Below are 15,318 nucleotides of genomic sequence, written 5' to 3' on the forward strand. Positions count from 1 at the left end.
AGGAAGGAATTAGGGGCTGCTCCCTGGCCAGGTCCACAGAATCTCAGGGTGTTCTGCACCCAAGTCAGGGTACACTTGGAGTAGTGCAGTGGCTGCAGGGTGCTGACCCCGGTCACCTCTTGATGGGGTGGGGGGGGAACAGTGGCAGTGGTTTATGGCTCTGTGGTGTTCAAGAGTGAGGACTGTGATGTTTTTTCAGTCCTCTGCCAGTTCCTTCCAGGATGGCCTCTGCCCTGCAGCTGCTGAGCCAGATGGGGCTGGAGTACCCTGTGGCCTGGCCCCATGGGAGCCCCTGGCCAGCGTTCACTCCTTCTGGAAGGTGGGCCTGTCCTTTCTTTTGGTCCTTAAGGTCCAGCCTAGAACCCGTGCAGGAAGCTGCAGTGGGGGACTGCGGTGCACGCACCCTGGCCGGGCAGCTACTGCCCTGCTTCCTTTGTTCCCTCCTCGAGTGGGGGGAGCTCACTAAGCTGTGAGAGGCACAGGGCCCTCCCTGCACCTCCGCCCCACCTGGGCCCCCAATTTCAGGAGCCTGGTGATGCCAGACCTTCCCACGCTCAGATCCCTGGGCGGCAGGGATCAGCCAGTCCCCCGTAGACTCTGATGTGAGGGTGGGACACAGGAGCGGCCGGAGGGTTCCTCTTGAGACTGGAGTCAGCCCTAGGCCTGCTGAGAACCGCCTGCTGGGTGGCACCGCAAGGTGAGGACTGGGAGACAGTCCGCAGCAGCAGTCAGGAAGCCCCAGGTGAGCCACGGTTGGAGGAGGCTCAGGGCCTGGGGGGCCAGGAGGTAGGCGCCTCCAGAGACTGGTCCACCCAGGTGCAGCAGGATTGCGGGTCCCACCCCCCAGCCTAAGTGGAGGGCCGGTGGGTCCAGCTCCCTTGGGCCCCCTGAGGCCCAGCTGGCAAGGCCCCATGGGGGTGGGGGACACCACTGAGACAGGCTGCAGACCTCTGGGACCAGGGCTCAGGCCAAGGACTCAAGTCAACTTCATTGGGGGTGGGGAGGGCAAATCAACCTGCTAAGATTCCCCACAAGTGAATTAAGGAATTAGCCTGAGTGTGGGGCGGGGGGAGGTTGGGGGAGGCTGGCACAAGGCAGTTGTGCTCAGGAGCTTTGGCCCTACACAGCCCCTCCCTCCTCAAGGTGGGGCAGCACCCATTGCTTTGGGGATATCTGCTTCCCTGTGGGTCTAGGGAGGGCTGAATGAAGAGCTCCCAGGCCTGGGAGGAGCCAGCTGCCTGACGTCAGATTCAGGACTCAGCTGGGGTGGCGCCCAGCTTTGTCATCCCCCTGGTGCAGCCCCTCCTGGTCCTGGAGCTGCACATCTGGCTGCCTTCCCACTCCTGCTGGGCCCAGCCTATTCATTAATTCACTTGGCACAAGTATTGTCCTGTGCTGTGTACTTTGAGGAATTTTGGGGGGCTCCAAGAAGAGTGACCCCAGAGCTGCCCCTCTGGTAAGGGAGATCTTTGGTCTCAAGAAACCTAGGATTTGAGGCAGGAGGGCCTCCCGGTGTGGAGTGTTCAGGGGAAGCTTTTATAAGGCAGGACATTTGAGCTGGCCTAATAGACTTGATGGCTAGTGGGCGACCCAGGCACCACCTCCCAGGAGGATCCAGGAGCTGCGTGGACAAAGGCAGGGAGGTGTCGGGCAGGGGCTGGAGGTGGGGGACATGGAGAGCAGCCTTGCAGAGCCAGATGTGGGGCTCCAGAAGATGTCTGGGGCCGATACAGCTGGAGGCCCAGCAGCATTTTGCCAGCAGTGGGGTTTGGGAGCCCCTGTGCTGGTGTTTCGGTGAAGCCTGTTGGCCTGAGGGCCCTAGTTGCTGTCTGTGCTCCTAGGTGGCCAGAGTCCGGGTTTGGAGATTCACAGGTACTTGCCCACTCCGTCTGCTGGGCCCCGCCCCCCCCCCGCCCAGAGGCTGCGAGTCTCATTTATTCATTAAGCCATTTACTATGGGGATGGGTGGGCGGTACTGGGTGCCATCTGGCGCCAGGGCAAGGGCGGGCCCCAGGGTGTGCCCGCGGGAGCCAGGCCAGGTCCACGTTCCAGGGTCGGGGTTCACGTGCTGCGACAGTCCGCGGCGCGGAGTGACAGGAAGACGTCGGCCTTGCACTGGAAGATGGCGCGGCCGTCGGGGAGCCGCTCGCAGCTCTGCAGGTTCGGGGTGACGTCCTCGACGCACACGGCCTGGGGGCGGGGGGAGGATGAGGGGGCGCCCGCACCCTCCCGCGCCCCGCACCCTCCAGCGCCCAGTACTCACGAGGCTCCGCAGGCCGGGGCGCAGCTCCGGGAAGGCGCCGGCCCGTCCCGGGGGTCCCGTGCCCACGGGGGGCTCGGAGAGCCGCGCGAACGGTGACCTGCGGAAGCCGGACAACAGCCCCGCGGCGCGGCCCACGGAGTAGTAGCCCGGCCCCGCCGCCTGCTTGTACCACGCGAGGCCGGGGGGCGCCAGCAGCAGGCACAGCGCCAAGGCGGCGGCCACCAGCATCGCGAGCCCGGCCATGGGGACGCGGGTGGCGGCGGGCGGCGGGGCGCGAAACAGCAGCACCGGCGCCTTATATCTGCGGCTGGGCGGGGCGAGGCGCGAGGGCGGACGCTGGGACGCAGGGGCCTCCGCATCCCAGAGGGAGAAGCCCCATGGGGTCAGCGCCTCTTGGGCACGGGCGCGCTGGAGGAACAGATGGTCGAGAGCTTGGTGGTGATGAGACGCCCCCTTCTCCCCCACCCCGGCCCACCTCCCCGTTTCTGACCCTGCCTGCTCTTACTGGGAGGCGGCCCCCAGGCCACTCCCACCAACCTTGGTCCCTCCTGGGTCTGGCCTCAGTGGGAGCAGGGACAGCAGTGCTGCACTGAACCCTCAACTAGTCCGATGGCGCCCCAGCCCCGAGTCACCCCCGGAGGTCCCCAGCACTCATGAGGCTGGAGAGAGAGCCACTGACTGCACTGTGCCCAGGGGACAAACGAGCAGTTCCCACCCTAAAGGGGAACTGACCGGAGGACAAGCGCTTCTTGAGGAGGCACGGAAGTCTGGGAGGGCCTGGGGGCAGAATTTAGTTTCAACAACTGGTCTGGTCCTCAGAGCTGGTGGCAGGACAGGCAGAATGGCTCACAGGAGAGATGAGGAGGGGAAGCCAGGGGAGATCATTTGCAAAGGCAGGTACTGTGATCCTGTGCCACCATGACGGAGAGAGAGCTGAGGTTATGGGATCCTGAGAGGACCTGGTGTGGCCGGCCCCTGAGCTTCCCGGGAGGGGGCAGATGGCTGGACTCTGGGTGTGTGCAGGGCCTGGCAGGCAGTTGTGTGTCCAGCTCAAGGGGACCAAGCAGGCCCTGGGAGGACTGGGCTGGAACCCAGGAAAAGAGTGGAGAGGAGCCCACGTGGCAGGGAAGTGGCAGTGGCCTGCCAGGAGGACCATGTGACCTGTGGCAAGCTGTGGACCCCTTTGGGGTGAGTGCACCTGTCCCAGTGCACGAAGGCTAAAAGCCTGGAGGCTGGGCTCAGGGTCTGGCACCCCAGGTATGTGGGTACTTCCTGTCACAGGAGAGCATTCCCCAGGGAAGGAAGAACTCCAGGGAGGGGAGGCGGACTCGGGGTAGGCCAGGTGGAGGCCAGGCCCCCCAGTGGGATCCTCTATAGTTGCCACAGCCCACTTCCCAGTGAGGGCTGGTCTTCCTACTGGTCTGTGAACTCCTTGGTGACCCTGGATCCAGACACAGTGTAGACAGGCCCCTAGCCTAGAACCTGGCAGCTAAATAGGAGCACCCGGGAGGCTGAGCCCAAGGGTCCAAGATGGAGGGCACATGGCAGGTGACGTCAGCCATTAGGCTTGCTCAGCCGTCCGTCCTCCTGCTCACACTTTCCAAACATCCTGGCCACGTGCTTTCCCAGGACAGACACCAGCACAAGGGCCCTGGCAGTTGGGTTTCTGGGCAAGGAGCACATGACCTCCAGGTTCTGTGAGGGCTTCCTTTCCTCTGGGCACAATGTTCAGATGGGAAGCGTGGTACCACATGGGTGACCATGCACTGCCCAGTCTTCTCGCCTGGGGACTGGGGACAGGTAGAGTAGTATAAACATGCTTAGCAACCAGCTACAGGACAGTGGCCCCGACGGGGGAGGTCATCGAGAATAGACTGGAAGGAGCCAGTGCTCTTAAGACATGCAGCCTGCAGCGGTCTCCATCCAAAAGCTGCACAAGACCATTAGGTCTGGGACCGCTGCCCCCCAGGGGCCACCACCCCATGGGAGCTGTGGTGGAACAGAAGTGCTCAAAGATGTCCCAAGGGCTGTCCTTCCCTAGGAAGGGAGACCCTCAGACACCTGCGGACACACATCCTAATGTCAAGGACATCAGCCCTGACAAGGAGCTGGCCTTCAGTTGGAGCAGGGGAGAAAGGGATCAAGACAACCCATCACAGCTGCCTTGGCAGAGCCGTTTCAGCACCACCAGCACCTGCTCAAGGACAGCCCACCGGCGGGAGGAACCAAAGCAGTGGCCACCAGCTGTGTCCAGCCAGGGTCCTAACGACCAGCCTGAAGAGTGGTCCCCAGGCCTCTGCACGGCTAGGCTCTTCAAGCCCCTGAGCCCATCCCTCCTGCCCCGGCTCCTCCAGCTGATCCCAAGCTCCTTCTCCTCCAGGGGATGTGACTCAGGGCCTCGTGGAAACCCATCGAGATGTTTATTCATGAGAGTTTTCATTTCGGCGCACACCAAGGCAGCCTCAGCACCAAGAAAACAAGCAACGGGAGGCCTCCGGCGAGGCTCAGGTGGTTTAATGAGTTTTACTTATTGGATAAAAGTGTCAACGTTGTGATGGAAAAAAACAAACGCAGCTCCAGTCCTCGTTTCAACCCTGTCACAGCCCAAAGGGGACTGTCCCACTGGAGACCATGGCCGCCCAGAGCCACTGTGGGGGTGGGGCCGTCTCAGGGCGAGGGGGGAGTAGGGCAGTGCAGCCTCACTCCTTGAACTTCCACTCCTGGCGGCACATGGGGCAGTGCTGCTGCACCTGCTGCGCGTTGAGCCACTTGAGGATGCAGTGCATGTGGAAGCAATGCGAGCACTGGCCCCACACCAACGGGCAGTCGTCACCTGGCACCTTGCCTGCGGGAGGGATGAGAGGACCAGTGAGTCACAGAGCTCGGGACAAGCCAGGTGGGGGATGTGCACTCAGGGTGGCCTCGTGTCTCAGAGAGGACAGGTTTCAGGAGTGAAACCACGGATTCTGCCGTGCAGCTGCCCCAGGTAAACATCTGCAAAGCCCACCCAGGCTGCTCCTGCTTCCACTCTCCCCTCCCAAGGGGGAGCAGCTCAGGGAGCTCAGCAGCAGGAAGAGCTCTGGCCTGGCCCACATCCCTGCCCGCTGGCCTCCCAGGGGCTGGGCCCATCTGCAGACACACCACAGCTCTGCCACTATCACCTGGCACCTGTGATGCCAAGAAAGTTACATCAGTGTGTCAAGGAGCCCGCAGAGGTGACCCGCCTCTGAGTAGTGAACTAATCCTCTTGATCAAGGTGAGGTGGGCTGGGGCCTTGGGACCTAGACGGCTCCTTCCCTAGGCGGCAGGGACCCAGTGCAGTACGAGGGAGTGGGCTGGGGACACTGAGGTGCTTATGGCCCAGGCTGTTGGCAGCTGGTAGTGACACAGCACTACCTTCCATTTCCTTTCCGTTTCTAGCCTAAAAGGGTCCTACCTCCAAGGCCCAGGGTACCTGCTGCTGGCACTCCACCCCACACACCTGGAAATGCTACCTCCGTGGAGAGGGCCTGGCACAGAGGGGACACACTACACTGCCTGTCATCAAGAGAAACTAGCCTCTCTCTGATTTTCAAGAATCTAGAAAACCCCATCACGCAGCTGGTGCCAGCAGAGCACAATGACCTCCCCCAGCCTCGAGTCAGGTCCCCACGGGCATTGAGGAGCTGCAGCTTGCTTCCGCCACCCTCTCTTAGGGGTGTCATTCCCCCAAATCATTGCCCTGGGGGCCCTTCACGCCTATCAAGCACGAGCTGTATCCAGATGTCACTAGTGCATAAACACAGTGGACCAGCCGGACAAGCCAGGGTGAACAGGGTACATCTTGTCCACGAAGTGGTTCCTAAGTGCAGGTCTGAACCCCTGTGACCACAGGGCTGGTCTGATCACCTGTGGTCCTGGTCCTCACTCTTGACACCAGACACAGGGACAGTTGACTGTACAATGCGTTAAAGAGATAGCACCATGGCTGAGCCACATGACAATGCTCTCAATACCTCATGTAGCACCTGCTCCGAGCTGCACAAGGGGCTGGGAACCTGGCCTGTGCTCTCGTCCAACCTCACAGTGCTCCCGCAGCCTCCGTCACCCCACCTGACAGACAGGAGGCCAGGGCCACACGGCTCACGAAGGCAGATGCCCCTGCCTGAAGGGAGCAGGCCGACCAGGAGGCTGGTATGGGTGCCAGGTCTTAAATATCCTTCAATGTCTGCTGAAAACATGCAGCTCCTTCCCAATTCCCAAGCAGCCCCTGCCCCACAGTGGTATCTACACCCCATGGAGTCAGAAGGGATGGGCACTTCCATCTTTCTACTCTTTTGTTTGGGGCAGTGTTCCTCAATCTTTTAAAAAAATCCTTTCAATAACGAAATGCCACACCCTTTCTGAAACTTTTATGACAAAACAACCAGAAAATAATTTACTTGGCCAATACAAAACGATCTAACTCACTCTGCTTCCCAGGCCAGGGGGGTGGGGTGAGTAGGACTCTGTGCCAGGAGCCCACAGTGTGTGACACCTGATTTATATTGGTTCCCACCCACCTAGGGTCTTTCCAACCTCAGCAGAACTATGCTTGGAATCACCCCTAACACATTAGAGTCCTTACAAACAGAGTCTGGAAGAGGGTGAGCAGGGGCCAGCCAGCCCATTGGTGGGGGTACCCAGCCATCCTGTCCGTTTGAGGCAGGGCTCCTGTAGGCAGCCCGCCGGGGCATCCGACAGCACAAGCGCAAGCCGACGGTGACTCATGCCAGTGCCGGTGGAATCTTCTTAACAAGACTTTCACTCCCAAAGCCCAGGGACGAGGAGCAGATTTAAGACAGCCTGAGTCACTCTGGATTCTCCATAGGAGTTCCATTTCAGCAGAGAAACCCAGCGTCACTTGATCTGTATAGAAAGTGTCCTGGGCTAGCCAAACACTTTGCTCATTACAACTGGCCCACTCTAACCTCATAACCAGCGGGTCCAAAGTTCAGACTCTAAACCCCCTCTTCCTAGCAGCCAGCACACGTGAGCAAGCACCGCACACTGGGAAGCGGCCCCCGGTGCCATCTCTGACACACAGGCTCACTGGCCCACATTAGGCCAAGGGCATGGCCACATAAATGCTTCCGAGGACTTTTCTGTTCAGAGGCCACAATCTGCTGCTGAGGAAGTTGCAAGTACCTACCCACAGCCTGTGTTGTTCCCTTAGGAGGGTGGTTTTAAATGGATTAAATCAAGCCAGACCTTGTGCTTCTACTTTCCTTCCCTGTTATGTAAAACCTCATCAAGTAGAGCCAATCACTGATTTCCTAAGATTACATCCCACCTGTTTGATTAAATCAGGAAAGATTAGCCCCTGGGTGATGAGATTTCCTCTCAGGAGATGTAAAGGTGTAAAGATGAAAGATAAAATGATATTTGCACTAAAATTCAATGATGTCAATTTCATGGTAAGAAGCAAAAACCTATGATTATTCCAATGCTCACAGCCCCACAGTGACAGGCCTGGTCACTGACTTCTCAGCAGTCCCCAAGTCCCACTTCTCTCTTGGGACCACCCTTGTCCCCTAGGCAAAGCCTTAGATCCTTTCACTTGGGTCTGACTAAAAACTAAATTCACTGGTGCAAAAATCTGCTTCTGACCCAAATATATAACCAAACACTTTCACTTCACAGAACACAGTGGGGACAAAGGAACAATGCAAAAGACACCACCAAGAAGAAATCTGATAAAACCCGAGCGCAGGCATTCTGCAAGACAACACTTTCTGAAAGAATTAGATGTCTTTTTAAAAAAGGGAAAGAGAACTCGAAGCAGAACTGTTCTAGATTAAGTAGCGAAGGGACAAAGTGATCACACCTTGGGTCCTGGCTCACACCACCCAATAATAAAAAGACATTTGGAAACAACTAAAGAAATCTGGACAAGGACTAAGAATGAGGAGCAACAGTAAGGAACTATCGTCATGTTATCTGATGTGACAACAGTGGTGGGTAAAAGCACTACATTTAGAGACGCAGCTGAAGTGAGTGGGGTGAGGCTGCACATTTAGCATTAACTTTAAAACATCTGGGCAAAAACAAACAAATACGGACACATGTTACCCATTGTTCTATGTGCTGGATGGGGGATGACCTTATAACATTACGTTTTTTTGTTCGCTTGAGAATTTTCAAATAAAAGGTTTTAACACAACTTTTTGTTCCATGTGTCTCATAGCGACTTTCATCAGGATAACAAGCTGTGCTCTTTTTCTTACAAAACTTTTGACGGAGTCTTTGTACAAATATAGGCCCAAATAGCCTGGCTTATCTCTATTAACTTTTCTTGGGGAAAGGAAACCAAACCCCAGGGACGCTGTGCAGGTATTTCTGGGGACACGCCAAGGCCGGAGGGTAAGCAAAGCTCGAGAGAGAGCGGGCAGGGGTCACTCACAGTCCGGGCAACAGCCATTGAAGGCCATCCGGCAGATGCCGCAGTTCTCGTCGTTGGCCACCCAGAGCCAAGTGGCCACGCCGTTCCAGCACTTGATCTTCACCTTCATGGCGCGGGGAGCCTGCGGGGAGGAAAGAGACCACCAGGCTCCGTTGAGTCTGCAGAGCTACAGCACTTGGGAGCCAAAGAAGGAGTGCCGCCCCGAGCCAGAGGGTCAGCGCAGGCAGGAGGCGCCGCCGAAGGGCAGCACAAGCTGTCTACATGGGGGCTGGGGCTGGGACCGAGTCCTCGGGAGACCGGGACGCTCAAGGCGTCTGCCAACACGGCACTTGTGCGCGGGCGTCCAGAGAAAGGCGCGTCGGATTCCGTTAACAATTGCAAAAACGTGCAGCAACTTCTGAAAGGGACACGACTGACAAGGTGAGATGGAGACCCACGCCCGCTCCCCACGAGGTCACGCCGGAACAACCCCGGGCCAGGTCGCGCGAGCCGCACCCCCTCCCCGCCGCGGGACTGGGGTGCGGGGTCTGGGTGCGGTGGGGGACGGGCAAGGGAGGAGCAAGGGAGGGTCGGCACGCCCGGCCCCGCCCCAACGGCCTCACCCCCGCCGACCTAATCGCGCGCTGCCCCACCCGCCTTCAGTTGGCAGCGCCGGCGCCGCGCGGGAAGGTATGTAAACGACTGCGGCCGCGGCTCGGCAATTCTCAGCGGCGCCCGCCGAGCCCCTTGGCCCAGCGCGCACGCGCCGCCTCGCCCCTCGCCGACGCCACCGACCCACAGCCAATCCACGGCCGCTCCGAGGACGCGGCACCGGAAAACCCCGCGCGGCGCAGGAAGTGACGGGCCGACGTGCTGACGCGCGGGCTCCAGCCGAGGCCGATTCCGCGCCCGCCATGGCCGACAAAATGGATATGTCTCTGGACGACATCATTAAACTGAACCGGAGCCAGCGAGGCGGCCGCGGCGGGGGCAGGGGCCGCGGCCGGGCCGGCTCCCAGGGCGGCCGCGGAGGCGGGGCGCAGGCCGCCGCTCGAGTGAACCGAGGCGGCGGACCCATTCGGAACCGGCCGGCCATCGCCCGCGGCGCGGCGGGCGGCGGCGGCAGAAACCGGCCGGCGCCCTACAGCAGGGTGAGTGCGGAGGCCGGGCGGCGGGCCGCGGCAGGGGAACGGGCCGGTGGCGCGGCGCAGGGGCGGGCGACCAGTCGGCCAACCGGGCTGGGGGGCGCGGGCGCCGGCCGGCCGAGCGGACGGGGAGGTCGCGCGCCGGCCGGGCTCCAAGGCGGAGACCCTGGCGGCCTTTGTCTTGGCTGGGCGCCCGGCCTCATGGCGCCGGGGGCCGAAGGGCCGTTGGCGCGACCGCCCGGGAGACGGGAAGTTAGGTGGAGGGAAGCGAGAAGTTGCGGGACGTGTGGCCCCGGCAGTCAGCTGCGGCCTGGCGTGGGCGGGAAGCGGGGGCTGCGGGTCCCTCTACGCGCCTTCCTCCCTGCCGTGATGGGGGAGGGTCTTGCTATGGTCGTGCGGGCGAGGGTCAGCCCTGGAGTGAGACTCACGGGTCTCTTTCTGTTCTTGTGTTTCCTTTTTCTTTAGCCGAAACAACTTCCTGACAAATGGCAACATGACCTTTTCGATAGCGGTTTTGGGGGTGGTGCCGGCGTGGAGACCGGTGGGAAACTGCTGGTGTCAAATCTGGATTTTGGAGTGTCTGACGCTGATATTCAGGTAAGGGAATTGAGCTTCTCGGTGGGCAGGTCACCCCGCACGGAATTGATTGTGGTGTTTGGGACGTAGTCCTGAATCCCCACCCACCTTAGGACAGTGAGCCCTCCCAGGCACCCAAGGGCTAGCCACTGTCCCCTGTAAGGGGCTCCAGGAATGCAAAGCAGAGGTCAAGCTAGAGTTGAAAGTCTGACCAGTGGGTCAGTTTGTGCTGGAAGACAGGCCCCCAGTTTAGTCTGAGGAGCCACTGCTCTTCGTTACTAAGACGTGTTCTGTGGATGAAGGCCATTTGCCTGAGCTTTTGTAACAAAGCTTGGTTGAATGTGTGTCGTTTCTGTGTTATTGAAAGAACTAGGCTATTTGCTTTCTTTACTTTGTGCCTGTTTTAACGGTTTGTTGGGAGGAGAAAGCCTTTCCTTTGTAGAACTGACAAAGCACAGAAGCAAGATGGTGCCAGCGTCAGTCTGGCTCCATTTGCCTTAAGGCCTATGTCTTATATGGAATTTTGTTCCCTGTCTTATTCTCACTTATTTTCACCCCCTGGGTTTTGTTAGTGGCATGATTCTCGAACTCATCTTTGGTTGAAGCCTCCTTTTCCTCTTTCTTTTCTTTTCCTTTTCTTTTTCTTTCTTTTCTTTTTTTTTTTTTCTTTTGATTGAACCCCAAAGGCGTTTAAATTTGTTTTCTATAATGGCATCTTGGGGGTCAGTCCAGGAGATGGCTGGGTCAGGGTACTGGGCCTTCCTGGGTTCAATTTCCCAGAGCCCAGCCACTTTACTTTACCGTGGGAGGACAGAGCAAGGCCGGTGAGCACTCACAGTGTCTCAACACTTTTTTTAAGGTGGTTTCTGGCATCCACTGGAAACCGCTTTTGGTGAACTCCACTTCCCGCTGTGTGCCTGCGGCCGGAGTAGCCCCACACTCTGGGTTCCCTCTCCAACTCCCAGCCTGCCTGAGGTCAGGGCAGTTTCCATGGCAGCGCTTGACTTCAGGCTTTGCGGCAGGCTTGAGTAGGAGGAGAGGGAAAGGTGAGCCAGAATCTGCCCTGGGGGAGGGGCTGGGTCAGGGCTCCCAGTCAGCGGGCCCTTGGAGCTGGTCCACAAGTGGATAGAGCCCCTTGCTCTGTGATCTTGACCTTTGCTGCTTCTTGGCACAGTCCTTGGGTGTGTTGTAAATTTTCCTTTGTTGAAGATGAGAGCGACTTAATCTTGTGCCCTTCACTGGTGGGCTTTGTGATCCTTTACCTGCATCGTGGTACAGATGTCAGGTCCCCAGGTGGGCAGGAGCCCTCGGGCCCAGCTGCGCTTGGAAATTGTTGTCCCACCTGTCCCATCCCATACCCCAGATCCCACTACCACTGTCCTGCCCCCAACATGTACGTCTGCCTCCCAGGGAAATACCCCAAAGCAGTTCATACTTCCAGGGAGTGTCCCTGGGGCGCCAGAAGAAAAACTGCTTTGCTGACAACTGCTCTTTCTGACTCTCAGGAACTCTTTGCTGAATTTGGAACTCTGAAGAAGGCGGCTGTGCACTACGACCGATCCGGCCGCAGTTTAGGAACAGCTGATGTGCACTTTGAGCGGAAGGCAGATGCACTAAAAGCTATGAAACAGTACAACGGTGTCCCTTTGGATGGTGCGTTTGGGATTGGCCGAGAAAGGCTACAGCACTGTAGCCAGTTTGTGGAGCCTGGGGCTGGCCCCAGCCCTGCAGGAGTAGGACCCCCTCTACCTGAGGACACTTTGCATTCGCCCCTTTGTCTCTCTCTTCCATTCTGCCACTTCTCATGCTGCCCCGTACATCTGGACCAACTTCTTGTGAACCCCCATCCAGCAAGCTACATCCCTCCCCTCCTTCAGCTCCTTCCGGAAGATTCACTTCTGTGAAGCCTTCTCAGAACCACCATAGTACACCTCTGAATATGGGGTTGTAGTCGTAAAGACAAAGGTACTTTTCTGCTTGTGAGCACCCCGGACACCTGACAGACACCCACCTACACTGGGTGAGAAGGAGCAAGGAGGCGCTGGTGGGGCTGTCGTTGGCAACATTTCGTTCTCCCACCAGCATCTCCAGGCTGTTGCTCTTGTTGGGAGCATTGAGGTGCACAGCGCCCCTTTCTAGTGCTTGCGTGGAGGCCAGGTTGTGTGCCGCCAGCAGGCCTCAGAGCCCTCTAACAGGAGCTGGCCCTCTTGTGTTCTCTGCCACAGGCCGCCCCATGAACATTCAGCTCGTCACCTCACAGATTGACACACAGCGGAGACCTGCACAGAGGTGAGTTCGGGGCCTCTGGGCGGGGCTGGCCTGTGGGTATCCACTCACCCCGCAGGCCTTTCCAGGCACGTGAGCAAGTTCCCTTGTTTTGCTAGCGTAAACAGAGGCGGGATGACTAGAAACCGTGGTTCGGGAGGTTTTGGTGGTGGCGGTGGCACCCGGAGAGGCACCCGTGGAGGCAGCCGGGGCAGAGGCAGAGGAACCGGCAGGAGTTCAAAGCAGCAGCTTTCTGCAGAGGAATTGGACGCCCAGCTGGATGCTTACAATGCAAGAGTAAGTCCCAGAGGAAGACTGGGTGGGGGCCGGTCAAAGACCAACTGGAGGAGGACCTCATTTTGAGTGAGAACCTCTCTTTCTCTGTTTCAGATGGACACCAGTTAAACAGACCGGCAAATCCGTGCATGGACCAGGACCCGGAAGTCTTGTCCGTGCTCCCTGGTGGGAGGGGTGACAGACTGGGGCTGTGTGGCCAATGATGGATTTGTTTCTTTTATGTTTTAAAATAGGATTTAAAATTCATGTAAAGGTTTCTTTTTTTTTTTTTTACTTTTTTTTTTTTTTTTTTTTTTTTTTTAATTCTGAAACAGACCTGTTTTGTACTGAGTTATTTTTGGGATAAATTTTACTGGTTGCTGTTGTGGAGAAGGTGGTGTTTTCACCTTTGCCATAATAAAATAGAAATGTGTGTAGAACTGGAACTGTTTAATTCATCTCACTCTTGGAGTCCTCACCTGGGCCAGAACTCTGGTGTGGTCTGGCGGGCAGGAGGGACACAGGATCTGAGGAGGAAATGGGGCAGGCCTGCCAGGCACATGGCACTTGGCCTGCAGGAGGATGGTGGCTGCCGCTCTCCCATCTCTGTTCCCGCAGATCCGAACTCCTTTCTCTCCACCCCCAACCCCGGTAGGTGGGAGGATGTGGAGCAGTGGTCCTCCGCCTGCAGCTGCCTGCACTGCCAGGTGAGGGGTGGGGTGCCTTGTGTTTCTGCAAGATTTCAGATGGCTTCTGGGTTGAGCTGTTCCTTTCCTTCTGATGCTCTGGTTCTCAGAAATGTGATTTAGCAGTTCTGACTTCGCAACATAATGCCCTCGTGTTTCTTGTCTTTTGTGTCATCAAGGAAGGAGCACTGTGTTAGGATGTTTTCTTAGTTACGTATTTGGTGATGTAGCTAGTGGGAGCTGTGGAAGAATATAATTTGATCTGCAGAGAACTGGAGGGGCTGGCAGACACAGGTGCCCATCTGGACCACTCCTGGGGCAGAATAGAGCTGGACAGTCACGTCACACGCTCGAACGCCAGTGACCTGCCATGCAGTTTCTGTGGTTCAGGAGGGGCCGAGATCCCTGTGGGATGCAGGGCACGGACACCCCTTTGTGCCCCCTCTATTGAGGGCATGCCTGTGAGCTACTCACAGGGTCCTGGTTCTGTGGCTCACAGGTACATTCCAGGGTGGGGTGGGAGGGGGAACCTTTATCACCTGATGCTGGGTTGGTTAGAACATGGTGACAGCTTTTTGAGAATAGAGACTGTGGGAAGGGGTGGGTGGGGGCCTGCAGAATGGAGCTCAGAGTCACCCCAGCCTTATGGCAGCCATTGGCTCTTCCGGAGGCAGCTGCCATGGCCCACAGCTCAGGAGGCTTCCAGGCTTCCATGTTCGGGATGGGGCTGGAGTGAGTCACGAGGAAGGTGTGTGATTAAGGGGTGGCCCTTTAACTGTCAGTTACCGAGCTATTACTGCAGAGCCAGCGGCTGCCACTTGAGCTGCCTGAGCCATGTCAGGCACTGAATGGAAAGATAGGTGAGGTGACTCATCCCTGCCTTCAGAGGAGCCCAGTCTAACGGGAAGGGATCGTCCAGGGCCCAGCTTTAGGTGCCGTGGTCGTGAGGGGTGGGTGTGGTAGAGGTCGGACCATCTGGGCAGAGCCGGGCAGCATCCCTGAGGAGGTGGCCTTGGGCTAAGCAGGCACGTTCCAGGCAAGGAGACTGCTTTCTGGATGTTGGGAGAGGCGGTAGGACATCTTGCTCTGCTCCGCCTGGAAGCTGAAGAGCACCTGATTGAGGGGTGCGCTGGGCCCAGGCCAGAGGCTGTAAATGGTGGCACTAGTGGCCCCTGGGATGGGGAGCCGTGGGCTGTTGGCTCAGGTGTTTGGAGCTAGTGATGGCCAGGATTTGGGGGCTCATGGGGCATCGTGAGGAGTGGCCAAGGGGTGCTACATGGGAGGAGGATGTCGTTAGTGAAGGGAAAGTTCCAGGAATAAAGCAGGCCAAGGACAGGGGCCGTGCTCAGTGGTGGGTCCAGGTGGGCAGAAACACCGGTTGTGGGTAGGCATCCAGATGTGGACCCAAACGAGGGTTGCTTTGAGCTGGATGTCTCTGACCTGGAAGTTGGCTTGGGGACACTAGCTGGAGGTGACAGGAGTAGGGAGGGGGTGACGTCATGGTTGCTGGAGGCCTGTGGTGGGGAGGCGACTGAGTCAAAAAAGCCTGTGTTTTGGCAGGGAGCTGAGAGAAGCCTCCCCATCACTTTAATCCTCAGTCGTCTTATTTGTGAAATGGGAAGCCTCGCGTTACTTCAAGGGCTGGAGGACCATGTGCTTTGCTGTTCACGTAGGGATACTCTTGGAAAGAAGGGACTGGTGAGTGTG

At 58.1% G+C, this 15,318-nt stretch overlaps 3 protein-coding genes across 6 annotated transcripts; 1 reads left to right on the forward strand and 2 right to left on the reverse strand.

The window, feature by feature from the left end:
- Positions 1-1,951: 1,951 nt before the first annotated feature.
- On the reverse strand, positions 1,952-2,510 carry NPB (neuropeptide B). Its single transcript, XM_061176289.1, has 2 exons — positions 2,264-2,510; positions 1,952-2,190 (listed from the first exon to the last, which is right to left on the reverse strand). The coding sequence occupies exons 1-2, from the start codon at positions 2,504-2,506 to the stop codon at positions 2,062-2,064; spliced, it is 372 nt and encodes a 123-aa protein (XP_061032272.1). The 5' UTR covers positions 2,507-2,510; the 3' UTR covers positions 1,952-2,061.
- Positions 2,511-4,772: 2,262 nt separating this feature from the next.
- ANAPC11 (anaphase promoting complex subunit 11) lies at positions 4,773-9,435 on the reverse strand. 4 transcript variants are annotated; one of them, XM_061176131.1, is made up of 3 exons: positions 9,317-9,435; positions 8,685-8,805; positions 4,773-5,108 (listed from the first exon to the last, which is right to left on the reverse strand). In XM_061176131.1, exons 2-3 carry the CDS (start codon positions 8,791-8,793, stop codon positions 4,963-4,965), a joined length of 255 nt encoding a protein of 84 aa, XP_061032114.1. In that variant the 5' UTR covers positions 8,794-8,805; positions 9,317-9,435; the 3' UTR covers positions 4,773-4,962. The 4 variants fall into 4 exon arrangements, with proteins under 4 accessions (XP_061032114.1, XP_061032113.1, XP_061032112.1 ...); XM_061176130.1 differs by having other exon boundaries at positions 9,287-9,435; XM_061176129.1 differs by having other exon boundaries at positions 9,321-9,434.
- Positions 9,436-9,518: 83 nt separating this feature from the next.
- On the forward strand, positions 9,519-13,365 carry ALYREF (Aly/REF export factor). Its single transcript, XM_061176127.1, has 6 exons — positions 9,519-9,814; positions 10,274-10,405; positions 11,890-12,037; positions 12,610-12,673; positions 12,769-12,946; positions 13,040-13,365. The coding sequence occupies exons 1-6, from the start codon at positions 9,578-9,580 to the stop codon at positions 13,052-13,054; spliced, it is 774 nt and encodes a 257-aa protein (XP_061032110.1). The 5' UTR covers positions 9,519-9,577; the 3' UTR covers positions 13,055-13,365.
- Positions 13,366-15,318: the final 1,953 nt, after the last annotated feature.

Source organism: Eubalaena glacialis, chromosome 19, assembly GCF_028564815.1.
Source record: "Eubalaena glacialis isolate mEubGla1 chromosome 19, mEubGla1.1.hap2.+ XY, whole genome shotgun sequence".
NCBI lineage: Eukaryota > Metazoa > Chordata > Mammalia > Artiodactyla > Balaenidae > Eubalaena > Eubalaena glacialis.

Bases quoted from the DNA above. Each gene is read 5' to 3' on its own strand.
- ANAPC11 (XM_061176131.1), bottom strand. From the start codon at position 8,793: ATGAAGGTGAAGATCAAGTGCTGGAACGGCGTGGCCACTTGGCTCTGG. The intron at 5,109-8,684 runs GTGAGTGACCCC...TCCCTCCCGCAG, and splicing joins CAATGGCTGTTGCCCGGACT to GCAAGGTGCCAGGTGACGAC.
- ALYREF (XM_061176127.1), top strand. From the start codon at position 9,578: ATGGCCGACAAAATGGATATGTCTCTGGACGACATCATTAAACTGAAC. The intron at 9,815-10,273 runs GTGAGTGCGGAG...CTTTTTCTTTAG, and splicing joins GGCCGGCGCCCTACAGCAGG to CCGAAACAACTTCCTGACAA. The intron at 10,406-11,889 runs GTAAGGGAATTG...TCTGACTCTCAG, and splicing joins TGTCTGACGCTGATATTCAG to GAACTCTTTGCTGAATTTGG.
- NPB (XM_061176289.1), bottom strand. From the start codon at position 2,506: ATGGCCGGGCTCGCGATGCTGGTGGCCGCCGCCTTGGCGCTGTGCCTG. The intron at 2,191-2,263 runs GTGAGTACTGGG...CCCCGCCCCCAG, and splicing joins GCCCCGGCCTGCGGAGCCTC to GCCGTGTGCGTCGAGGACGT.